The sequence below is a fragment of the Barbus barbus genome (assembly GCF_936440315.1).
Source record: "Barbus barbus genome assembly, chromosome: 35".
Lineage (NCBI taxonomy): Eukaryota > Metazoa > Chordata > Actinopteri > Cypriniformes > Cyprinidae > Barbus > Barbus barbus.
In genome coordinates, this window is record NC_136763.1 from 7,224,946 (window position 1) to 7,251,929 (window position 26,984).

At 36.5% G+C, this 26,984-nt stretch overlaps 2 protein-coding genes across 6 annotated transcripts; one reads left to right on the plus strand and one right to left on the minus strand.

Annotated features, from left to right (window-relative positions):
• The first annotated feature begins 399 nt into the window (after positions 1 to 399).
• On the plus strand, positions 400 to 5,066 carry LOC306855211 (neurexophilin-2-like). Its single transcript, XM_079393718.1, has 3 exons — positions 400 to 469; positions 1,006 to 1,127; positions 3,792 to 5,066. Exons 2-3 carry the CDS (start codon positions 1,083 to 1,085, stop codon positions 4,536 to 4,538), a joined length of 792 nt encoding a protein of 263 aa, XP_079249844.1. The 5' UTR covers positions 400 to 469; positions 1,006 to 1,082; the 3' UTR covers positions 4,539 to 5,066.
• A 16-nt stretch (positions 5,067 to 5,082) lies between these two features.
• LOC306855212 (speckle-type POZ protein-like B) lies at positions 5,083 to 15,827 on the minus strand. 5 transcript variants are annotated; one of them, XM_079393722.1, is made up of 14 exons: positions 15,619 to 15,780; positions 14,033 to 14,148; positions 13,445 to 13,493; positions 13,241 to 13,370; positions 12,163 to 12,287; positions 11,949 to 12,070; positions 10,699 to 10,850; positions 10,395 to 10,522; positions 10,132 to 10,309; positions 9,887 to 9,942; positions 7,561 to 7,683; positions 7,306 to 7,448; positions 6,888 to 6,941; positions 5,083 to 6,095 (listed from the first exon to the last, which is right to left on the minus strand). In XM_079393722.1, exons 5-14 carry the CDS (start codon positions 12,238 to 12,240, stop codon positions 5,951 to 5,953), a joined length of 1,179 nt encoding a protein of 392 aa, XP_079249848.1. In that variant the 5' UTR covers positions 12,241 to 12,287; positions 13,241 to 13,370; positions 13,445 to 13,493; positions 14,033 to 14,148; positions 15,619 to 15,780; the 3' UTR covers positions 5,083 to 5,950. The 5 variants fall into 5 exon arrangements, with proteins under 5 accessions (XP_079249848.1, XP_079249845.1, XP_079249846.1 ...); XM_079393719.1 differs by lacking the exon at positions 13,445 to 13,493 and having other exon boundaries at positions 15,619 to 15,827; XM_079393720.1 differs by lacking the exon at positions 13,445 to 13,493 and having other exon boundaries at positions 12,163 to 12,310; positions 15,619 to 15,788.
• Between the last annotated feature and the right edge of the window lie 11,157 nt (positions 15,828 to 26,984).

Genomic DNA, 26,984 nt, shown 5'->3' on the forward strand with positions numbered 1-26,984 from the left:
GTGCTGATGTTGAGGGGTTGGGCTCAGTGACTCCACTGTCACAACCCAAAAGCGCACTGATCCATCACACAACATCAGTTTAGGAAGAGCGAGCGGGCAAGGATGCAGCAAAACTGGACTTTTACACAGCAGACTGCTTAGAGAGCAATTTTATTATTATTTTTTTCTTTTGTATGGACAATCCCATCCACGCATAATCGTGTTAGGATATGTGAGTGTTGCAGAGGAAAGGCATGCAGCCAGATGAGCAGAGCTAAGAGGATTTAATGCAGCTGGACACGAGCCACGCTGAGTAAAGAAGAAGATTATATTGTTTTAATCAAATGCGAAGAAGTTTTTATCGCTGGTCACTTTGAGTTTGGACTGTCGAGGAGTGATGTTTGTCTTCATCTCTTTAAGCACTACGATAACTACACTGTAAGGATGCTCACCGCACAGAGATGTATGGCTCCAACTCTACAGTAATAGGGTGAGTTACTCTGAAACGAATTATTGTTAATAATATTAAACAATTTACTATTTGTTTATTTATTTGGTAACTCCTTTGCATTACGTAGTTTGTTGCCCCTGGTGAATTAATTTATATAACAAAGAATCCTCTTCTCAAAATAATTGTGTGTTCATTAATACAGTATTTCTCAGTACTGACAATATTGCCGGGTACTTGACATTTCAGCAGTTTCATTCTAAAACTCATTTAAACAACATCATTGCAATTCATGGTGTGTTTGTAAATTTTATCATTTATTTTTCACACCACAGAATCTGCAAAAAAGTTAATAGGTTAATAAAATGGTAGAAGCCTAATTAAACTAGTAAACTTGACCAGTTTTATTTACTTTCTTGTATACATTCATGTACATTTCAAACCTGTTATTTGTCAGTGACATGCTAGCATGATTATATCGTTAATGTAAATGCCCATTTTTTGTTATTTGTTTGTTCTTAACACTAATTTGACGTATTTTCTCATATCTTCAAGCATGACAGCTTTTTTGTTTTTAGGAATACTGACAGAAGACCTTGCCACGAGTCGACCTGATCTTTACTAAGCCAGATCTGGACTCAAAAAACACAAGAAGATGTGCCAGTGTTACTCTGCCCTCCTTATGCTCTGCTTACACATGGTATGAATTTTATATAAATTATTTTATTTAAAGCAAAGTTTTATGTTTGGCTACTGCAGTATTTAATTTGCTAAAGTTAATTAACCAGTTCTTCTCACAGGGAGTATTACTGGTGAAAGATGGAAAAAGACACTGTATATTATTATTATTATTATTTCTGTAACTAATACTTATCTCTATAACAACCAATCATCTTCATTGTCCTTTTTTTGTAGTATTTGCGAAACAGGTAGGTATGAGTAAAAAAAAAAAATATATATATATATATATATTTTTTTTTTATATATAATACATTATATTATATTATTTATTTATTTTTTGAAAGAGAATAAACAGTTTGTATAATCCAAATATGCTTTTAGAATATGCCTTGGCTTTTTGTCGTCTCTGTGAATAATCTTTGAATAATCCAGTTTCCGCAGGGCTTTAATCCATCAGTTTTGCTTATTTCTCAAAGGAGAACAAAATGTGTGTGTGTGATTGTGTTTTTATTTCCAAAGATTAATTTTAATGCATATGAATTGACTTCACAAGCCCAACATAACGTTTAAGACTTGATCCCAGAAACCAGTTTAAGCCAGTTGAAGATGAAATGACGACCTGTGTGATGGCTCAGCCCTAAATCCTCTCTCAAGAGACTTTTTCACTGCAGTCAAAAAGTCAGATTTTTATCATTAGTTCTTTTTTTCCCCTTAATTTATTTCCATCCTTGAACCGTAATAAAATGTATTTATTTCAGATTAAATACAAGTCCCTGATCTCTTAATTTATAAGTAAATAAAAATAAAAAAAGTCGTTTAAGGCCCCAAAAGGCCCCTACTATATTTTATTTTTCTGTTTAATTTATTCCAGAGATGTATTATGATTGACCAAAATTAACCAGTTTTTTTTTATTTTATTTTTTACACATTTGGCATTTTAAGTCTCTCCAGAGGATATTGGTAATTATTTTGTTCTGTGGATCATGAATTTGCACGATATTGAAATGAACAAACAGCAAATTTGTTCATGCACAGGTTTTAATTCTCATTCACTATCACGGGTTTGAATTATGAAGTGTACCGCATAAATTGTCTGTAACTCCTAAATATACCCCCCTTGGATTTTTTTTTTCTGAAAATGAAAGACGAATGATGGAGAAAGCTGAAGATAGACTTGGGGAGATGGGGACTAAACAGCTTTTGGGACATATATCTCGTTCTATCAAATTGTGCCTTTGAAAGTATATGTGAGAGGCTTTTGAGCTTCGTTGAAAGATGGAGAGAATGAGAGTAGGGCAGCTCCTCCCTGATCTTCCTCCTTTTGGTCTTTCCTGTGCTGTTTTCTGTTCATTCATATTTCACCATGCCTGCAGTGCAAAACAAAGTAATCACATTGATTGGCTGTAGTAATAATATGAAACTCCAGACTAAAAAAAAGCTAGCAGGAGTCATGGGTGTGTTTTAGGAACCAGTTTTGCTGGGTGTGTGACTGTGTGGGTGTCACTGTCTTAAGCTTGTGGTAGATAGTGTTGATTGTATCAGTAGTAAACTTGCATTGCAGTGAACACTTTAATACTTTGGAGATGTTACATCCTGTTTGCATCATTTAAAACAGGGCTGTCTCATGCAGCTTTCAGTTTCCCATCCCCTCTTTATGTTTTGATTATTTATGTAGTGATGCATCTACTTTGATTTCTTCTATATACTAGCTGTTATATTATTCATGTTATACTGTAGATTTATAATTTCACACGTGAGGTGTGAATGTGGACATGCACATCAGTTTATTGTAATTGGGGAATTCTTAAAACCTTAATAACCTAATATAAATGTTTATGCGTAAATGCAACTCATAAAAACAATAATTTCTTTCTTAGTACACATTTGTTGTCTTGGTATTTGAGGCAACCTGAAAAGTGTTCCTATAATTTCCTGTACTAGAGCATTTTTCTGTTTTGACAGGATGCCTCAAGCATCTTTTCATTTTAACTGTTATGGATTGACCACTTTTCATGTAAAGATGCTTGAGGCATTATGTAAGGTTTCTTAGATTCCTGGTGGAACTCTCTGGAGAACCTCTAGGCACACTTTCTAAAATGGAAGTTCTCTGAAGAACATTCAAAATGAAAATTAGTTCCTGCAAGAATTCTTAACAAATTGCTCTCTTAAAAGTAAAGATTTCATAGCGATGCCATAGAAGAACCATTTGGTTCCCCAAAGAACCTTTTTTTTTTTTTTCTTAGTTTGAAAAACAGTTTAAAAATCCACTGTAAACAGACTTTTGTGGAATGGAAAGGTTCCATGGATGTTAAAGGTTCTTCATGGAATCATAAATGCTAGTAAAGAACTTTTAAGAGTGTGGAACCTCCAGAAACCCCATCATTAGGGAAAGTTCCTTGTGTACACACTAGCATATCTGAAACACCTTCAGAAGGTTTCCTAGCAGTTCTCCAAAGGGTCCCACTAGTATAATAATCAGAGAAACCCCAAAGTGTGTCTGAAATGTCTTTATTTGCACAGTTAAAACTCAAAAGATAAAGTTCTGCAGAAATATGGAAGTAGAGTAGTTTTTGAATATCTTGTAATGTTGACTTTGGGAAAAACATTTATGTTAGTCCACTGTACTGTATTGGATCTTTATTTTTCCTAAGATACATTTCTCTTCCTGGTTTTGTCTTTGAAGGTGACATGTGGAGCAGAGCTCAGAGCAGCTGTGTCTCCTCTGGGTTGGGGAGAGAGCGATAAAGAGGAAAGTGTCTCTCCTTACGGCTCTCATTCAGGGATTCTCAAATCCCTGCGGCTTTTCTCCCACACGTCCCAATCTAACAGTCAGAGCCGTGAAATTGCTCCGGATCCTGGGGCACTGGATCTGTGGGCTTGGTTATCCAACCACACTGATCCCGAAGGAACCCTCTCGAGGGCCAAACGTCGCCCCTATGTGAAAACGGGCAAGTTTAAGAAGATGTTTGGCTGGGGCGACTTCCATTCGAACATCAAAACGGTCAAGCTAAACCTACTCATTACTGGGAAAATCGTTGACCATGGCAACGGAACCTTCAGCGTCTATTTCCGCCACAACTCCACCGGCCTGGGCAACGTGTCCGTCAGCCTGGTCCCGCCCTCCAAGGCTGTCGATTTTGAGATCACTCAGCAGGAGACCATAGAGGTACCCAAAGACAGTAAGGCCTTCAATTGTCGAGTGGAATATGAGAAGACGGACCGCAGCAAGAGGACATCTGTTTGCAGCAACTTCCCGAACAGGGTATGTTTCCATGAACAGACCCAAAGCCATGTGTCTTGGCTTTGCTCCAAGCCCTTCAAGGTCATCTGCATCTACATTGACTTCTTCAGTGCTGACTACAAGCTAGTACAGAAGGTCTGCCCAGACTACAACTACCACAGTGACACTCCCTATACCTCTGTGGGATAGCACAGCCTAGATTGAATGTGTTAATGTAACTGAGGTGTCATTTCGTTTCCACAGCCTCTCTAGCCTGTAGTTTCCTTGTTCTGTTCCATAAAGAACCGGATAAATGGAAGCAAGGTCAGATGAGGAACCACTCTTTTGATTCTATCTTGTCCTCCTTGGGCAGTCGATGACGGGACGAGTTCACCCCAAAAAAGAAATTTTCCATAGAAAAAAGTCAGTCAAACAGGTCTGGAACAAAATGAGGATGCGAGTGACTATTTTCTTTTATTTTTGGGTGAATCCAGGCTTAAGACCTGATTTCCTGAAGGCTGATTCGTGTGGTTGACATTTAGATTGGACAAGACCAACACATCTATGGTTTCCACAGTGACCCCTGACCCTTTCTCAGTGACTCTTGTGATGTCATCGGTGTGAAGTTTTAGATCCTAAACAAATTTCCCAATCAACATAAGCTGGTTTTTTTGTGATGCCCTCCTTTTCATGCCAACATATTTTTGTGTTTACAGAAACATTGTCAGTAACTAAGATCACAATAAGATCAGGACATTTTTTCATCATTTTATTTCCAAAGCAATAAATCAAAGTTCTTTTGAACCACAAAACAGTTTTTCAAACACAAAGAACTCTCCTGTTAAACCATGGAAAATAACTTCAACTAAAGTCAGAACTAACTGTGCGAAAAGGAGGAAAACAAGTTCTGTAAACAACACGGTAAACAAATTTTCATATTTACCATTAGTTTAAGGTGGTGCAAAATATCGATGTCTTGAGCCGTTTTCGTGTAATACTCATAATGTGAATTGCATCACATTGCACCAAGTATTCTACAGCACGACCTCGGTTAATACTTACGCCAATTTTAATGATAAACATACAATGCGACATTCTGCCAGCAACATAGGCAACATCATCACTTTAAAAGTGTCAGTGGAGACGATCTTTGCACTCGATGCGTGTGCGTGGGTATGCATTTAGTGAGTGTATACTTGATTTGTTTTGAAACATCAGACCACAAGTTCACAAGAAGGTCTAATGCAACCCTCCCCCCTCGAGAACATGTAACATATAAGGTCCTAAACACCACCATGTTAAAACTACTGCATTATGTGGGAGCTAGTGCAATCCAGACAGGTCTGGGATCAGTCGCAGCAGGCACGTAGCTACACGTAGAGACACCAAGGAGCGGAGGGGCAGATCCTTTAAGGCCATTTTTTCAAATGACGCCCAGAGTAAACAACATGGCGAAGTCCATTTCTTTTTGAGCACTGTGGTATGAACTAGCTCCTCTATCCGGTCTCTGGTAAGGGCGACGGGTGAGTGAAGAGGGGGGGCAAAAAGGAAGGGGAAGTAGGGCTCAATGGGGTAGTTGCCTCCACATGCGTTTTGTTCTAAGCAGTCTGTGAGGGCAAAGGTCAGGACTGTTTTAGCCGTTTCCTAGGCAGACCGAAAGGGGTGCACTGGGCTGAAGCGAGAGCCCGGAACGCCTCGGCCACTAAGTGAGGATGGGACTGAATCATCGCTTTCCAACCTGCGGTCTCCATTATGTCTGCGGCATGACTGCGAATGAGCAAAAACAAGCCTGAAGGTTACTAACTATAAATGACATAACATTCGTCACACGCTGATGAAATGAGTAAAAATAATCTGGGAATTTTATTAATTCAGGGAAATCATACTAATTAAAGGAATGTTCTGGGTTCAAAACAAGTTAAGCTCTATCCACTGCATCTGTGGCTTGTAAAAATAAATCCCGCATATACAGTACAACAACGGTGCAAAACGATCTGGAGAATATAAATGAAAAAAAAATTCAACATTGATAATCAAACGAAATGTTTCTTGAGCAATTATGTTAGATATTAGAATGATTTCTGGAATATCATGTGACACTGAAGATTGGAGTAATGATGCGGACAATACAGTTTTGCCATTAAAATCTATTCAAATAAAAAGCTTAGCAACGCCAATCTTTTAAAAGGTTATAATAAAAAATAAATCATACTGCTTATGTATTTTTTAAATAAAATATATTTTACTGCTTTATATTTTTACTGCTTCCCATGGCTTTATGTTACAGTGATTTTATCACAGTTAAAACGTTTTGCTGTCGACAATGCCTAGACCGCATCGAGCCCAGAACATTTTTTTTTTAAACATGATCATACAATGGCACAAAAAAAAAAAAAAAAAAAAAAAAAACTATAAGCTGTGCCATGAATCAGTTTGTTTCACAGATATCTTAGTCACATAATTACTATGCAAACTGGATCTTCCTGTTAAATACAGATGTGTTTGGGGCTTTTTATTTGCAAAGGACTCTGGGAGATGGTAGCATGTTGGCACACATACTTGCTATTCCAGTTCTTCCCATCTTTACAGCCCAGCTGTCTAAGAACACTGCATCTGAGGAAAGAGACCAGAGCAGAATCCAGCCACCGCGGTCACTATTACATATTCAACAGCCCATCAACAATTAATATAATTGCCTTGGCTTTAAATCAGTCATTGTGCAAAGTGAAGTTGGGACTATACAAAAACAAAAGTATTTTCATGAAGGCTTGATTGATGGAAGACAATAATAATAAAATAATAGCATCTAGCATCATGTATCCTTTTAAAACAGCCCAATTAAACCTGCGAGTCATTAAATTAGCAAATATTTACAATGTAAATACAATTATGTTTAAGTGTTCGGAAAACAAAGAATTGTAAAGTATGCAAAGGATTCTTATAATATTGAGTGAGTATGAACGGAGTGTGTACTTGCCTATTAATGAAGTCTATGGCTTGTGCTTTAAGCTGCTCTGCGCTGTGCAGGTCAGCCAGAATAAGGATGTCAGCCACATTCTCTACAGACAAACTGTTACAGAGAGCCTCCTCACATAATACCTTTAATCTTTCCAGAGCATACTAAAAAGAAAGAAGAAAATTAGCTTCAGGTCAATCACAGGAAGTGTTCACACAAAACAGCAGCAGGAACGCAAAACAAAAGTGCTTTTCCTTCAGAGCAGCAGCGTCTTACCTTGTCTGCAGCAGCTAACAGGTTGTCAGCCATTTTCTCCAGGTTAGGAGCTTTACCAGTGTAAATAAATACCATCATTTCCCTAAATACATCCGGTTCAACATCGCTGATGTCCACACGGTTCTGTGACGGGGTTGGAAAAAAAAATTCAAAATCGGATTTAGAATTATAGTGTGTAATAATAGTGTGTGTAATATAAATAAATAAGTATCTCTTTTGTTTATTTTACACACACTGTCACTACATACTATATTACATTAGATATAATAAATTTCCAGATTTTTAAAAATTTTTACACATTGTGTATTTTTTGTAATATATACACTCACTGCTGTTCAAACGTTTGAGATCAGTAAGATTTTTAATGTCGTTGTGAAATATTATTGCCGTTTCTAATATTGGTTTCCGATTTTAATATACTTTAAAATAATTTATTTCTGTGATGCATAAACACTGTTCTTATTAACTTTTTATTTATCAAAGAATTCTGAAAAAAGTACCATAGATCCCAAAACTGTTTCCAACATTGATTATAAATCAGAATATTATTATGATTTCTGAAAGATCATATGACACTGAAGACTGGCGTGATGATGCTGAAAATTCACTTTTGAATTCACAGGAATTAATTATATTTTAAAGTATATTAAAACAGAAAACTCATTTTAAATTGCAATAACATTTTACAAAATGACAGTTTGTTTCTGTATTTTTGATCAAATAGATACTGCCTTGAGCATAAGAAACTTCTTTACAAGCATTAAAAAGCTTACTTCACCCAAACTTCTGAATGGCAGTGTATTTTATAATATCATTTTATTCTATATATTCTATATTTCAATAATAAGATAAAGAAAAATGTTAAAAATAATTAAATAACCTAAAATAAGTTTAAAATTCTACTAAATATTATTATTACAACATATACAGTCGTGGTCAGAAATATCGGCACCCTTGGTAAATATGATCAAAGAAGGCTCTGAAAATAAACCTGCATTATTAATCCTTTTGATCTTTTATTTAAAAACAAAAATCTAACCTTTCATTGAGCTAAAACAATTGAAAATGGGGGGAAATATCATTATGAAATAAATATTTCTCTCAAATACACGTTGGACACAATTATTGGTATCCCTAGAAATTCTTCTGAGTAAAATATCTCTGAAGTATATTCCCATTCATATTCACAATTTTGAGCACTCTAGGGTGATTATGAACATGAAATTATCCAGCCATGGCTTCCTGTTTCACAGATTCACAGAAATATAAAAAGGAGGGAAAACAAAGTCCAAATTCCCTTAATCATCCATCACAATGAGAAAAACCAAAAAATATACACTATATTGCCAAAAGTATTTGGTCACCCCCTTCTAATGAACAGGTCTGACTACTTTAGTAATTTCCATGAGTACAAATCTTAATGTTTAAGCATATAATGATATTCTAGGGAATTGTGTGCTTCTAATTTTATTGCAACAGTTTGGATAGGACCCTTTTCTATTCTAACATGACAGTGCCTCTGTGTGTAAGGCACGGTTCAAAAAGACATGATTGATTCAGTCAGTGTGGAAGAACTTGACTGGTCTGCAGAAAGCCAAGTCCTAAACTAAAAGTCCATCATGGATTCTATCAAATACCATCAGATAAAAAAAACAACAAGTGACTGACTCTGTTAGAAATCTTATAATGGGCCATGTTTGGATCTTCCAACTGTACAATAATCCAAACACAAACCTCAAAAACAACACAAAAATGGGTCACTGAGCACAGAACCAAACTTCTGCTGGCCATTCCAGTCCTCTGACCTGAACCCTATAGAAAATGAGTGAGGTGATCTGAAGAGAAGAAGCACCAACATGGAGCTGTGAATCTAAAGGATCTGGAGTGATTCTGGATGAAGGAATGGTGTCTGATCTCTTGTCAGGTGTTCTCTAACCTCATCAGGCATTATAGGAGAAAATTTAGAGCTGTTAAACTGGCAAATGGAGGTTTCAAAAAGTATTGAATAAAAGGGTGCCGTTAATTGTGGCCAATGTGTATTAGAGAAAAACAATCATTTCATAATGATATTTCCCCCCATTTTAAATTCTTATTATGCAATGAAAGTTTAGATTTTTGTGATTTTTTTTAAATAAAAGATCAAAAGGATTAACAATGCAGATTAATTTTCACAGCCTTCTTTGATCATATTTACCAAGGGTGCCAATAATTCTGACCACGACTGTATAATAACTACTACTATTCTAAAATGTGCTAAACAGTAATTCTAAAGAATCAAGGGTAGGTTTGTTCATTTCTGACTAGTAGTGTATATCTGATCACTTACTTTTTTACTCTCTTCCATTTTGTGTTCAAACATGGCATTGAACACTGGTGACCTCGCTGTCAAAGGAAACATGAATTATAGGTTTCAAGTGAATCATCCGTGCAAAATACTGCCAAATTCATCATGTGCCTCATTATCATTTTGCTGAGCATTCTCTATTGTCTGTGCAACTTGTCTTTTTAGCAAGGCAAATCTGGGTCTACCCCAAACGTCTGTCAATGGCGTGTTGGGATGACTAAGCTCACCTGCCAGTATGGATTTGTGCGCTTTGAACTCTTGCCCTCCCACGAACAAGCTGCAGTCTGTAAACCTGGACCCTTCCCACAGGTTACCCAGGTCGTCGGAAAGCTGACACTCCGGAACCTTCAGCATGTTTGTGTTTGACTGGCCAGAGATGTTTACGGAGTCTTGGACCACACTCACCTAAACAAAAGAGTTACTGGTTTGAAGCAAGGACATTATTACACCAAAACATTTAGTTTACATGAAACGTTACATGATACGGTACCTCACAGAACAGAGTGAGCTTGTCATCAGGAAGAAGTCCATTAGCTTCATCCAGCAAGAAATCTCTCCTGATGAACTTCTTGAAGCCCCAGTCCTTTCCCTGGACGAAGCGGTAGGCTCTTTGGCTTTCTGAAGTGTGGGGAGGAAAAATAAAAAGTATTAATACAAATTAAACATTTGCTATTCCACATTACCAAACTCAATCCTGTGAACGTCTGGACTTGCAAAAGGGCAGAAAATTTCTGAAACTTTACCATAAATTTTCCACCCCTTTGCAACCCTGTGAATGTACAGAAAACTCTTACCCATGGCTTTAGTTTCTTCTCTTTTGGCGTTCAGTAAAGAAAACTTGAACTTTGCTCTCACTTCACTTTTTGGGCAACTGACAAGCAATAAGTATAGAGAGAGATAATCTTTACTCTCATCATCCAGACCCTTTGGGTTCACTCGCAAACACCTGCAGAAAAATAAATAAATAAATCAAATAGGAGAGCATGTTAAAAAAATTGTAGCGTTACAAAAAAAAAAAAAAGTTTAAAATCTAAACCTAATTTAATAATTTAAAATAATGTATAATAATTGGAAAATACTGTGTGTGTACATATGCAATAAAATGCTCATTTAAATATATAATGACGTTTAATGTTTTTGGAAGAAGTCTCTTATAGTCACCGAGGCTGCATTAATTTGATAAAAAATACAGTAAAACAGGAATATTGTAAAACATTACTACAATTTGCTATTTTAATATATTTTAAAAAGTAATTAAAATGTATTCCTGTGGTGGCAAAGCTGAATTTTCAGCCATTACTCTAGTCTTCAGTTTCACAAAAATCATTCTAATGTGCTGATCTGCTGCACAATTATCATTGGCAATTATTAATAATGGTTAAAAACATTTTCTTGTTTTTATTTTTTAATAGTTTTGTGGAAATCTTTGTCACTTTTGATAAAATAAATGTAGACTCTCTCTTTAAACAACATAAAAAAATGAAAATAAAACAAAAATATTAATTATTCCAAACTTTTGACCGGCAGTGTACCATGTATAGATCTATTTTTTAAACCACTGAAATAGCATGTACAACGCTGCTTCTGAACATCCCTAACCACACAATTCTGTAATTTGGCAACTAAAATACAGTATGTTATGACTCATAAATGTGTAATTTTATTGGCTCTTCAGCCATTTTTTAGTATGAGAACGGCCATCGTAGGAGCAATCACTGCCACTGCAGTACTGTGATCGAAATGTCTGCTAGAGTCAGATCTTCATCAGAGACAAGATGCATCGTAAAGCAATTAATCAGCTGTCAGTGATGAAAGAAATCTTTTGCGAATCTCAAAGTTTGTCCCAGATGGCTCAATGAAAAAACAACCTAAATCAAAATGGGCCACTGTTGTTTCACAGACAATGATATTTGGAAAGGTCAAGCCTGATTTCTTGGGTGTATGTGAGTGTGTTTGGCTGGGCAGGATGGTGAGGCATTACAGAGAAGAATTAAGAGGCCATTTGAGAGCTTTCGACAAACACTCAGAAAGCGATGAAACACACCATTTCATCTTGTCGTTGGGGCCTGAGGAGAAGGTTGAGCTCCTTACAACTTCTCCCATCTCCTCCCGGCAGAAGCTGAAGTTGTTAATCGTCCACATGTAAGAAAACTTTACAACTTTCACCTGTCGATACAAAAAAAACAAAAGAGGGATATTAGTTTCTTCTCTTTTGTGTTCAGTAAAGATAAATTTTCCATTCAGCCAGTCACTCTCACCTGTGTATAACACCAGCTTTCCGCCACAGGTCCTGATGTCATTTCCCCCGGGGGAGGGGGTGTGGGAACCCGTGACATGGCCAGCTTTCACCCTTCCACGTCCCTGATTTAGCTCACTGCTCGGCCTGCACACAAAAACAAGACAAAACTGTGCAACTATTGTCAAAACAGGTCTGGGAGTCAATATGATTTCCCAATACGAGAACTGGTTACAATCACAAGGCAGCTCTCTCAGAGGTCTATAAATAATCACAACTGAGGTACACTATTAGGTCAAAGTTTATATATAGTGTTTGCTAACACCAAAAGCAGTCAATTATACCTTTAGCCTACAAAGAAACTAGACTTTTGCATTAACTGAAAAACCCCCCACTACATTTACATTTATCAGATGCTTTTATCCTAAATGACTTACAAATGAAGAATACAACATACGATAAGGTGTTAAGGGTGATTTATAGCCATAGAAAAGCCACAAATCATGTGACTTGTTACATTTCAAATGTTACAGTATTGTATAAAAGTTTGGCGTCTGTAAGATGTTTTGTAAAAAAACAAAAAGTCTTCCCATGCTCATTAAAGCTGCATTTATTTGACAAGAAATACCGTAAAACAGTAATATTGTGAAAATTATATATATATATAAAAAATAGAAGTTTTCTATTTTAATACATTTAAAATGGAAATTTATTCATGTGATGCAAAGCTGAATTTTCAGCATCATTACTCTTGTCTTCAGTGTCACATGATCCTTCAGAAATCATTCTAATATGCTGATTTGCTCAAGGCACATTTCTTATAATTATCAATATTGAAAACAATTGTGCTGCTTAAACTTTTTGTGGAAACAGATTGTTTGTAGATTATTTGAAGAGTAGAAAATTCAGTAAACATCACTTAAGATTTTTTTTTTAACATTATAAAAATCTGTCACTTTCGCGAAGCGTTAATTTCTTTTAATAACAACAAAAAAATCTTTTGAATGCTACTGTAGAGGCCACAGTTAAGAGAAACAGATGACCAACAGTAACAGCACAAACGGAGTAATACAATGAGAATATATAATGTCAAATAATACCTTGTGTTCAGAGATCAGCAGGTTGTGTTTCCATGTCATCCCTGGGCTCAAGCTCAGAGACACAGCCGTCAGTGTGACCGGAAACAATGACTAACAGTGCATACTGGCCTCAGCCTCGAAACAAGCCATCCTAAACACACAGATGCACAATTAACCAAACATGCATCCATGTCGTGAAAATCAACAAAACTCTACAGCATTTACCTTCACTTGGTACAACACATAGAGCTTCCAAAATATTCAGCCACCAGCACTTTTTTTTTTTTCACCAGTAGTTTGCAAAAATAGAGAAAGGAATGCAAACAATTTGTTAAATTCATTATTCAGCTGTAAATTTGTTTGTAGGTAGAAAACTATTTTTCTATGTGAAAGATCTGCTAGTTATTAGTCACTTAACTAATATCTGTGAATGCTGCTATGATGTGATCTGGCAAACTGATTTCACTGGGACGATTTCTAACTATTATATTTCCATATTGTGAACATATGCAGATTATGACCAGCTTTACATAATCCTGATAACACAAACAAAACAGGCGAGAGTAAACAATTCTATCACTATTATGTAGAACATCTCATAATCTATAATATTTTAATGTTTATTCTCTGGCCCCCCATTTACTTCAGTTGTAAAGCTGATGAGATGATTTATTGATTACTTCCGAATAATATGAGCTTAACTTGTATAGGATGAAACTTGTACATGACAAATCAGAATTCACACCAATCTCTACAATCATTTAACTCATCTACACGCCATGACTGACCTCATGAAAAAGCGCACACACTCACCTCAGTAAGAATGCTGAATCTCACTAGTGGGAGTTTTGTGAGCCTTCCAGAGCGGAGAGCTTGGCAGATGAGGGCAGTTCTGTGGGATGCCACTCTCAGCAGAGACTCAATGAACCCTGGCAGGAATAACAGCATTTTAACACTACATCTACACTGGCACGGCATCAGGTTCTGTCCGTTCTGTTTCGCAGCCTACACTTCTGACTACAGACATCATAACGCTGATAAGGGCATGCAAATGTGGAGTTGGGTGAACGAGATGATCTAGAAGCAACTGAAAAAACATGTGGGAACGTTCTGTCATCCAAGAACGAGCAGAGCAAAGAAAAAAGTGCAAAGGACATCATGATGTTTGCTTAAGTGATGCAGAGCACAGAAAGGGACAAGCCAATTGTGAAAGAGAGAACATCAAATCTAAAACAGACACAAAATACTTATGCATAAATGAAAAAATGTACATATATACACAACACACACACACATCGCAGTGCCCCTAATGTTTCAACAGCCAATGCCTGGACCATGGGGGATGGCTGATATAATGATGACAGATACAGTAAACCTTAATGAAAGTACAGTGAGATGCACATACCACAGATGAAATGAACAATTATTTAATAGCTTAATCAAATCACACAAATTGCATGAAATAAATTGTTTTGTTTTTGTAACCAACAAGGTTTCTGGCAGAATTTGGAGTAGAATAACTTCAAATAGGAAGAACCCTGTGTGGCTATTGGCCGAAACGAATTCTCTTAAAAAAATGTTCAAAATATTGACCGATTTATGATTCAGCATATCACCACTCTTAAGATTATTACAAGAAAGCCTCACAACATCTCACATGTTCTCTCCATATTCAGTAAGCAAACAATTCTCGCTTTTCCCCCTTTTCCTGTTTCAGTTTAGGAGCTTTGTTTTTAAGTTTAGTAAATGTACACCATTTCAAATGTCATTTGAACTAATACTAATTCATATTTGAAAGAGAAGTTCTCGAATTAATGAATCATTGTCAATCGAGTCATTACGAGTGAGTCCTTGAGAACGATTCCGTAATCGCGAACGAATCGGGTTTTGTGAACCAGATCAATCGATTCACTAATAAGATCCGACTCAGTGATTCGTTGGCGAATCGGACATCGCTGTAATGCGCTACGAAACCAGCCCAATCCGTCCTAAGTTTGTGTTGTAACTCGATTACCGCGTTTCCTACCGCGTTCAAGCAAGTTTCTACATACATGTGAGCGCCGTACACATGTCGCTTTTCTGATAGATCCGCTTGCAGTGCAACTGATGCGGAAAACGACGAGAAAAAGAGTCAAGACACCAAGTTAGCCAACCAAGGCTCGTCTCGTTTGGCCTAAATTTCATGCACGGCCCAAACAAGAGACAGAACCATAACAAAGCCGAGTCAACAATGCTGCTTTACGGCCGAAACAAAGAAAGATCCTTCTACTAAACCCCGCACGAATCGGATTTGTTTGTCCCAAAGCAGCACATAATGCTGTAGATCGAGTAAGCATCTGTCTTTGTGTCAGTGCGCAGAGCGGTGCTTAAAATACAAGAAAAATAATAATTTTACAAACCTCTCAGACACTCCGCATCACAGACATAGAAACACGGTACGATATGTGACCTGAGTGAGTCGTAGAAAGGATTTTGTGCGAAACGAGTGAACTTTTGAGCTTTTCTCTACAGATAAGGGGTGTTTTTCTCTCTCTTGTCTCTCATAGCGCTGTCTGCGCTTCACAGCTCTGCGCATGCGCACACAACTTCCTCTCAAACCATCTGTTCTAATAACAAGCGCAGTTAGTTAGCAGCGTACACTAAATTCTAATGACTAGAAATGCGGTTTACCACTACTGATGGAGTAATTATCGTGTTTTTTAATTAAGTCAGCTTCGATAAGACATGCATCTACATTTTAGTACTTACTACATTTATGAAGCATTGCAAAGTTACTTTAAACTGCATAGCCACATAGCAGTTCCCATAATGAGAGGCCAAATAATTAAATCACACGAAGACGTGAACCTACATTAGATAGTTGGCAGATATAATAGATTTATAGGTATTCTATCACATGCATGTAAACATTGTGTTTTTTTGCATATAGAAACTTGATGAAAATAACTCATCCCTCAGATCTGTATGACAAAATAAAGTTACACTTTTAGGGAAGTATATATATGACTGGGCATAAGCAAATAGCCTATCCCCCCCCCCCCCCCCCCCCCCCCGCAGGTTGACTAAAATTATATTTTTATCCTACTTCATCATTATAAACTCGTGGCATGCTGATCGTATCATGTCTGTAGGACTGAATGAAATACATATCATCATTTGATATCATGCAGAAGATAACAGTATTTTTGAAGGGGCTGTTGTAATGGTAATGATCCTCAACAAATCCAGGCTATCACTCAATGAAATATGAAAGGTATCCTTTAAGCCAGGGGAGATATACATGGAAATAATAAGTTTTGAATGGTTTAAAAAAACAAAACTATTATTTCTGTTAAAAGATAGCTCATCGTCTGCGAATTAAAAGCTGTCTCACTTGCTTCATTACCATGACAAAACCTCAGTCTCAATGCTCTGTGACCTGCTGCATAGCACTATCAATGTTTGAAAGTAAGAGGATTATCAACTAAATGAAAAAGATGAGGGTGGATGAACTGGTATTTGTGTGGAAAAAATATTCTATTATCAAACGCAGACGAAAGTTTAATAAAAAGCCTTTTATAGCTCAGTGTCAGAGGTAAAATGTATATCTGGATTACACGTACAACAGCCTTGCATACAAATCATTATATTAAAAAAATACAACAGGGCTTTGTTTACAACAGGGATCTTGGTTTAATATCTTAAAAATAAAGGTTCCAAAAGGGGGGTTTCGCAGCAATGCCATTGAAGAACAATATTTGGCTCCCATTCCATGGATGTTAAAGGGTCTTCATATGGAACAGATGCCAAATAAACAACTTCTCTTTAAGACACTGTACACAGTAAAAATGGTAATTTTAAAAATAAAAGATTCTAAATCTTAAAGGGATAGTTCACCCAAAAATATAAATTATGATTTACTCACCCTCAAGCCATCCTGTATGACTTTCGTCTTTCAGTTGAATGCAAATGAGGAATTAGGGGATTTTTTAAGAAAAATATCAGATTTCCATATAAGCCAAGAGGAGGCTGGCTTTCCTTTGCTGTAAACAAAACTTGGTTCTCACGAGCCTAGTATATTCTCACTGGAGCTTATATACTACATCTTTTAAATATGTATATCATTGCACCGATTTACTTCAGAAGGCCTTTATTCACCAACCCCCCGGAGCCTTGTGGAGCACTTATGATGGATGGATGCACTTTATTTTGCTTCAAAATCTCGACCACAATTCACTGCCATTATAAAGCTGGGAAGAGTCAGGTCATATTTAATAAAACTCCTATTGTATTTGTCTGAAAGAAGAAAGTCATATATCCCTAGGATGGCTTATTGCGGAGTAATTTTCATTTTTGAGTGAACTATCCATTTAATTAATGAAATTCTGAACCTTAATTAGTCAAATGTGAAAAAAAGTTCATTTATTTTTGTATGTAAAAATCATTTTAAATTACAGTTAAAGTTAGCATGCACTGCTCTAAAAAATAAAAAGTACTTCAGTGTTATTGATGGTTTCATAAAGAACTTTTAAAATTCATGAAACCTTTATATAGGATATAGTGGAAGCAGGTTCTTTAGATTGTTTAAATGTTCTTCACACCAAAAAAAATGGGTCTTTTAAGAACTGAAAGGTTCTTTGGAGAACACAACATTTTTCTGGCATCATAGTGAAAACCCGCTTTGGATACTTTATTTTAAGAGTGCATTTGCTAAATGTATTTTACTGATGTTTCTGTGAATCATTTATGCAGGCATGTTTTATTTATTTTTATTTTTAAAACTTTTAATCGTCATTTTTTTTAAAAACATCACAACTCAATCTTACTGTGAAATCAGATGAATAACTGGGTCCCCAGCCTTTTTTTCCGTTTACAATAATGTCACAATATGGTAGAAGAGATTTGGAGCTACCTTTGTTTCACTGTGATTTATACACTATAGCCAAAAGTATTGGGACACCCCCCCTCTAGTTTTGACTATTAAGTAATTTCCATGAGTACAAATCTATAAACGTTTAAGCATAAAATGATATTCTAGGGAACTGTGTCCAAAAACTTCTGGCAATATAGTTTAAGACAATACAGTGAAAGTAAAATATTTTTACAGTTTGTTTTATGTTATTATTATAGTGGTTTTCCGTATATTATGAGGTATAAAGCAGAACGTAGTAGTTCAAGTATACAGAAAAGAAGGATGCATGAGTGAGAGAAAGACAGCCAATGAGAGAGAAAAGTAAAAAGAGAGAGAGAAACAACTCTATGATGTTGCTGCACAGTGTCTCTGTTGAGTTTGCCCCTCTGGCTCTCCCTATAATGAGACAAACTCCCTGTCAGGTAGCGGCACATGAGACTGACAGAAAAGATGCTTGATCACATTTTTCAGCATCAGTGTTGCTATAACATCAATAATAGTTTGAACGTTTTATCATAATTGAGAATTTCTTTGTCTTTTTTTTTTTTGCCTTTTTGTCTTTTTTATGTTAAAAGCACTGCTGTTAACACACAAGGAAACAGCTGTTAGCCAGTTTTATCAGCCTAAAATGCTGCATGAGAATGCGATAGACACATTTTTTCTGACCTGTGTTTCTGTTATAATTAGCGGTGCATGTGGCGCCAAGCATTCTGTTGCTATTTCACAGAGTGATTTGAACAAATTGGTGGAATATAAAACAGGTAACTAACTTAATAAATAAATAAAATCAATAGACTGACTTTTCAGAAATTTTCAGATGCCGTGTGAGGTTGCCAGTTAATTAGTGCAACCTAAAAATAATGTAAATTATTTTAGACATAGGCCTATTAGCCATTTCTGGATCAAATGCAGAAGCCACACTGTAGCCTATTCTCCAGAATTCTTTCCTTATTTTGAATAAAATATAATTTTAATTATGCACTACTATTAACAGATTTTTTTTTTTTTCTGTTTTGACAAAAAGCAAAATAGTTCACAGTCGATTAGCTGAGCTGGTTTCGGTTGCAGCACACTCCTACAAAGTACCCCCTGGCAACTAATGTCTTAAGAACTCCAGAGCTCTTACAGCAGTAATCATCTGTCATAATTAACTTCATTGTTTGAGTTCTGAATTCTAATCCGGGAAATAGTAATGAGTTTTAAAACCTTTGGCAACAGAGAGAAGGATGGAGAGAGATACGGGGGAAAGGATAGAGAGAGAAAAGTGATTAACACCCGGTCTACAAGAGGGATTCCACAAAGTCAAACTGCACAGACATTTTTTCGAGCAAAAGATTCATTCATGTCATCTTTCCTGAGTTTCTACAGCATGATCACAAAGTTCAGATGCAAAAGCCTTTTTCTTCTGAAATAAGCATTTTTCTCAGCTCCTAGTTGTTCAGTTATTTGACTTTAATGGCAAATGAAAAGAACCGATTCATTGCCATTAAAGTGAAACAACTGAACACATAGGAAATGCTCATTTTAGAAGAAAACAGCACTTATAGGCTTTTGCATCTGAACTCTTCAACTAGAGTTTAGTGAAACAACAAAAGAGAGTTAAAAATGAATATGAATACAGAATCCTCTCTTAAATTCTCTCTCAGTCTTTTGAAAAAGAAGTAGACTCAGTCACTCACCAAGACAGTGATCTTTGCTGCAAATGCAATGGCGTCATATACAAACATAAAACTTTCAAGCACTCAAACTCTTTTCTGCTAAAAATGCACATTCAGTTAGGTATTTAAAATATATATTTTTGTACTATACACTACTGGTAAAAAAAAAAAAAAATGGGATAATTAAGATTTTGTCATATTTTTGAAGTCTTTTATGCTCACAAGGCTGCTTTTATTTGATATACTAAAAGCGGTTATACCGTGAAATATTGCAATTTCAAATAATAGTTTTCTATCAGTATTCTAATATTTTAAAATGCAATTTTGTGCTGGCAAAGCTGAATTTTCAGCAGCCATTACTTCAGTCTTCATTGTCACATGATCCTCCCTCAGTTATTATCAGCTTTTATTGGGGCCCAGTAATTAATAATGATTCTTATATGATCATTGCTGAAATCAGTTTTTGCTTAATATTTTTGTGATATATTTTTTTTCAGGGCAGTTTGATGAATAGAAAACTATAAATATTTTGTAATAATAGATGCATATAGCCTAAAATATTAGGTTGCATTTTTAAAAATATATATATTTATTGAGCAAATCAGCATATTTGAAGACTGGAGTAATGATGCTAAAAATTCAGTTTTGCCATCACAGATATAAATTTACAAATGCAGCCTGGGTGAGCACTAGAGATGACAGTTTCTTAAAAAAAAAAAAAAATCTTCCAAACATTTGACCTGTAGGATGTGATGGAAGACTGTATATTTGAGATACGTGTTTATTTTTGCATTAGGATTTGTGTATTTTTGAGTATTTGTACATTTAGCATGTTAGTGCATATTTGCATGTTCCTGTGTGCAAAGGTCAGCAAAACTTGTATGCTATTTCATTTTATGTCGGATCACTCATTCAGATGACGACCATTTGCTGCAGGCACCTTTATGTGACCAATGAAAATTTATTGAGGTGAAAAGTACCATGAATGTGTGCAGTGGTATAACATTTTATAAAGGTTGGTTTCATGCTTCACCGGTCTTCTGCATATAGTGTACATATCCCATTCAGAGATGGAGAGAGAGAGAGAGAGACGGGAACAGAGAGCAGATAGCAGAATTTTGAAGCCTGTCTGCACTTCTGTCAGGCTGGCTATTTCAAAAACACATAATTATCAACAAAAGCACAAAAGCTTGAGAAGACATTGGTTTAATTGGGAGGAATGTATTGCCAAATGCACACAGCTTAAGAGAGAGAGAGAGCTGTAAGAAGTTAATCAACATTAGCCTTAATGATAAGGCCTCAGAGAAAATGTACAGACACAAAACCACATTGTTTGTCTTGGGTTTCCAAGAAATTATCCTTATTTCGCTTTAGAAATAGAAAAAGAAGAAGAAAAACACATCACCGCCTCTCCCACTGCTTGTCAGAAGAAAGGATAGAAAGGAGGGGAGCGCGAGGCGGTCAGCAGACACAGATTCCCGCGCTTCCAGCAGCTCGCGCTGTGCAGATAACGCGGGAACGTCAACGGTTTGACAGGCTTCCGACGCGCTACTCCCTTTCATCTCCGCCGTTGACAGCGCGGTTTAAAGCTCTTTTTGTACTTAAATCTAAATTTGTGTTTTTGGAATGAGAAGTCACTGAGCAGGAAGGCATGTTTTCATGGGCTCGCGAAGGAGGGAACGGATGAAACGCTGTTTTTACCTCACAAGCCTCGCTGTGATCTGAGGTGAAAAGTACTTAGGCAACACACAAGGCTAATTTAAGGACTTAAAGAGTTAGTCATCAAACAATAGACACGTGTTTTTAATTCAGTATTTTCTCCATTTTGTTATTTGTCTCAAACACTAGCCTAATCAATAATATTCGTTTTAAAAAAATATAATTGTATAGTAGCCTATAGTTCAGTGGTTCACGACTAGTTAAACTTCTTGAATTATGGAAATGTGATTTTTAAAATTATTTATAATTATTTATAAAATTATTGTTTTAATTATTATATAAAATAATTCTAATGTTATTTGAAATTAATGTAATCTGTTTTTATAAACAGTAAACATTTGCCATAGAAACCTATTTATGTCAGGTAATAATGAAACTCCCTAACAGATTTAATATGAATCATTTCACCTAAATTCTAGTTACAATTAGTATCACTGGTAAAATCATATAGCTGTACTATGAAAGTGTCATGATATTTCAAAATATTAAATTCCATATTCTGTTTAGCCTATGAAAATGCTGTTGTAATCGTAAATTTCTTAATTTTATTCTTTTATTTTCAGACCACTGTAAACTCATTCACCTGTTTTCCTCATGGAGAAAACAAAAACAGGATTGTATAAGGGGAAATTTCGCCCTTGTGTGTTTGTGGATTGTCTTTTATGGAAGGTCATTAGCCAACAGTGATGTTTCACAGGTAATCATTACACTAATCTTTACACTAAAATGTTGAATCTATGCTAATAGCAACACTTATTGACAATGTCACAGACAATGCCTAATTTGACTGCTGTGAAAATGTTTAAATTGGGTGTTTTCCTTATTGAGCCGTTGAGCCAAATAAACATATCATCCGATATCTGTCCATGCAGAGATAGCAAGTTTAACCTAGCTTTTATCATACCACTCAATTCTATTCCCAACAATATTTCAGCAATATCAGAGAGGACATCAACACATATCTGAGCAATTATTATAGGTCTGGGTTGCATGAAATAGAAATGTGAGCAACACCACAGCGCTTGACATAAGAGCAACCTTAAGCATTTGTTAAGGGAGCATCTCAGAAGAGTATTTTGTTCTCTTTCTTCACTCTTTTTCAAAGGCCACCTTTTACTGACCTCAATTTTAATCAGTACTTACTGACCCTGTCACCTGGTCATAATCTCAAATGTATTGGATTTAGCAAGGGTCTATATTAAGATTCAGGCCCTTGGCGAAGGTAGAAGTTTTTAATTTTCCTGTGACATTCAGACACCGTGGCTGCAGGGCACATTCTGGTGCGCGTGAAACCCTGCGAGAGGAACAGGAAAAGCTAAGGGTGTCTCTGTAGAGAGAGCAGAACGGCTCACAGGGGGCTGCAAAAGCAAAATATTCCTTGTAATATTACATGAAATTTCACGAGAATAATGACACTTAAGCCATTTGCACGCATGCATGTGAAACACACACTCAACTTATGAATTTCATCTAATATTATCTCAAGAAACACTCGAGCCCCAAGTCCTCAATCTCCCTCCAATCATATGAGAACATTGTGCTGTTTTAATTGTCAGTGGGGAGAAATGCATGAGTGGAATGCTTGAATACAAAGTTCATATCTACTAATCATTTAATTATGATCGGAAAATCTAATGAAGCGGAAAGATTAATTAAGTGGCATTTCCTTGATGCTCTGATTGATTTAGAATTACAATGTCTTTTCACAAGAAGCTCAATAATAATTAATAAATTATTTAAATAAACTTGAAAGACATTGAACACTTGCAGTTCAATGCATGAGACTCTTTCCTAGTCAATAAAAGCTTGTCACTGTGAAATAGAAATGAGGAAGTTATCTTCAAAAGTAGTCTTAAAGGGATCATTTAAAAATATATATATGTGCTCCGAAGATTTGGAACGACATGATGGTGAGTAATTAATGACAGAATTTAAATTTTTGGGTGAACTGACCCTTTAAGTTATGATATTTAATTTGTGTGTCTACTTGTCCAACAAATAAGAGTGTATTTGTAGCAGTTTCTTTCTTAGCAACACGAAGTGTAAATCAATTTTCATTTATCCAAAGTCCTGTCACGAAACTCTAGATGGCGCAGTCCGATAGGTCTAACTTAATCTGACATAATGACATCATTATCACATGGCCCGGCTGATTGGTTCTTTTTGTATCAGCAGCCAATGAGCTTGCTGCTCAACATTTAAATACTTGAAAACTCAGAAACCCTACACCTTCCCCAGCGCCACCTGTATAGATATGCTACGGGGTCATTCGTGTATGCTATATATATAGGGGTAATTTCATATATATGTGCAGCAGCAGTATCTCTTACATGCTCACAGTACTTGCTCTGCCAAAGCAGCGTAGCAGATCTATTCCACCAAGACCAAATACATTAGCATTGTCATGTACCATGCTAAACCCTCCAAGAATTGTCATGATAGAACATGATAGAATTGTCAGATGTATATGCTCTGAAGAAAAAAAGTTTTTTAGTCAGAAATTGCAAGTAAATTTCACAAATAATGACAAATAAACACAAGTATCACATTGGATTAACATTTTAGCTTATTTTACTATTTTATTGTAAAAAGTACTCCAATAATACTTTTATTTACAACTTAGATGTATGTATTTTTTACAGTGTATATGGATCTAGAAATAGAAACATGCCAATAAAGAAAGTATGCGCAATAAAGTGACCACAAAGGTTAGTATGTCTTTGTTGGTTTGTGGTTGTCAAAAATATAATTACAAACAACCGTCTATGTAACTGGCTTTAAAAATATCTCTCCCAAAACCAAGGCATCTTTATCTCTCCGGACGGACTTGCGCTCCAAGGTGCTTTTTCTTAGCAAAGGAATTTTGCATGATGCCTTGAAAACAGCAGTAACATCAGGCTTCGTATCAGCACGATCAGAAGAGAATAAATGGTGCTGTCAATGCACACAGTGGAAAATACAAGGTGCTTTTTTCTGCCAGAGCTGTTTGAACAACTTTTATGCTGTTATGAGACCCAATGGATAAAGAGAGAAGGGCAAATATTGTAATTTACATTTACATTTATTCATTTTGCAGATGGTATTATCCAAAGCGATTTACAAATGAGGAACATTGTAAGCAGTTTATCATGAGTCAGCCAACGTTAGGCAAGACATGGGGTAAGACGATGAGAAATACTCCAACCATTTATTACAACGGATTCTCATTTTGCAGCCGGTTCAGTATCCTATAGAAACATACTTTCTTTGTGAGATAAAATAATTAAACAAACCTTGATAGAGGGACTAAAAAAAGATGTTTATACCCTGGCCCTTAGCCATGTCTATGAGACGACACAGATGTATTCAAGACCATTTTTTCAAGATGTGTAGACGGAGGATGTAGATGTGATTAGCATCCTGGCTGAGGAGCCGTGATAGTGCTTTGGAATGGTCGTCATGGATAGGAGCGGTGGGTTGACAGTGATGTATGGCTCCTGGAGCTGAGCAGTCTTCGCTTGTTGATTACCTTGGCAACCTGAACGTGAAAACTCTGCTGAATCTGTTGGTTAGAATGCTCTAGTGTAAAAAAACAACAACAAAAACATAGATGTTTTATACAAATCTGAATAATGTTTACAGTTTAAACCTGCCAATAACATGTCCAGATTGATTTTCATCCCCAAATCAAAAGGAATTAGGTCACACTTTATTTTAAGGTCCAGTTCTCACTATTAACTATAACTATTAAATATGATTTACCTCAATTAACTCCTAATTACTGCTTATTAATACTTAGTAAGGTAATTGTTAAGTTTAGGTATTGATTAAAGATGTAGAATATAGTGATGCAAAATATGTGCTTTATAAGTACTAATAAACAGCCAATATGCAAGTAATATGCATGTTAATAAGCAACTAGTTAATAGTGAGAATTGGTCCCCACTAAAGTATTACCAGAAATTATATATCTTATAAAATATATAAGAAGGGGAAGTCGTGGCCTAATGGTTAGAGAGTCGGACTCGTAATCGAAAGGTTGCGAGTTCGAGCCCCCGGCCGGCAGGAATTGTAGGTGGGGGGAGGGAATGTCCAGCGCTCTCTCCACCCTCAATACCACGACTGAGGTGCCCTTGAGCAAGGCACCGAACCCCCAACTGCTCCCCGGGCGCCGCAGCATGGCTGCCCACTGCTCCGGGTGTGTGTTCACGGTGTGTGTGTGTGTGTGTGTGTGTGGATTTGTTCACTACTCACTGCTGTGTGTGTGCACTTGGATGGGTTAAAGGCAGAGCACCAATTTCGAGTATGGGTCACCATACTTGACAATACGTCACGACTTATATTATATATAAGATATATAATGATAATTATATCATTATAAATGATATTTATATAAATTATTATAAATTATATAATTATATTTATTGAAGCATCTAAGAGACCATCTTAGTTGGTGCAGTTCTTCTGGATTTAGACAGTCTCAGTTTTTTTATGTAATTCCAGACAGACTGGATGATGATGTGATCAGGGGCCGGTATATATATATATATTTGACCTGGACGTGTTTTCATAAGATTCACCTTTGCAGTTCAAGCTAGTGATATGCATTCGTTAAAAATTAAACATGATGACAGTGGGACACCTTGGCATTTTATAAAGCTTTTTCCAAAACCGTTCTGAATCAAAAAACTCCGCAATGCCATAAAAATGATCCAGTATGACACGTGAAATGAGGCTGAGAGTTAAACTCAAGCGTTTCACCCCTTCAGCCCATCCCGCTTTTGCCGGAATAAAGATGAGCTGAGTCTTCTGTCTCGGCACATTTGCTGTGTAGTATTAAAAGAGAACATCTTTACCACCAAACATCGCCCCGAGCAAGACTATCGACTCTCGTCTCCAAGAAGAAATGGATCAAATGGTTCCCTGCAGCCAGCGGCGGTTGAGGTCCCGCATTACCAAGCGGATTGCGGTGCCATGCTGAATTGTGTCTGGGTTGGGGTGTGGGATGATGCGGTGCTTTGCCAGGGCAGGCCTCAGGTGTCAAACGTGGTGTTGAGAGAGAGCAGGAGAGTAATTCTCCCCGCTGGAGCGACCTCTCACAGTTTAAACACCCCAGGCACTCGGCCATCTCCGTCTCACACAACAACATCTACACGGCTGTTTCTACTCACATGCACTTCTTTAGCAGTTTAGCGAGCAGGAGAAAGACGGCAAGAAAGAGAGGAAAAATACAGAGTGAGAGACAGAGTGAGACAAATGCAGATAGAAAGAAAGAAAACGAGAAAGAGGGAGAGAGATAAGACTGCAAAAGTGGGTCAAGGACTCAGTTCAGCCATAATTACAGAACTCCCAACACCACAAGCTGGAAGATCAATCCGGCACGGGATTTAGGAACCTATTGTCTCTCTCTCTTCTCTCTCTCCCCCTCTCTCTCCTTGTGAAAGAATCTGTTTTTGCAGGATTTTTCAGCCCTGCCTTTTTGCCATCAAGCCCTTTAATTAAGATTAGGCTAGAGCTC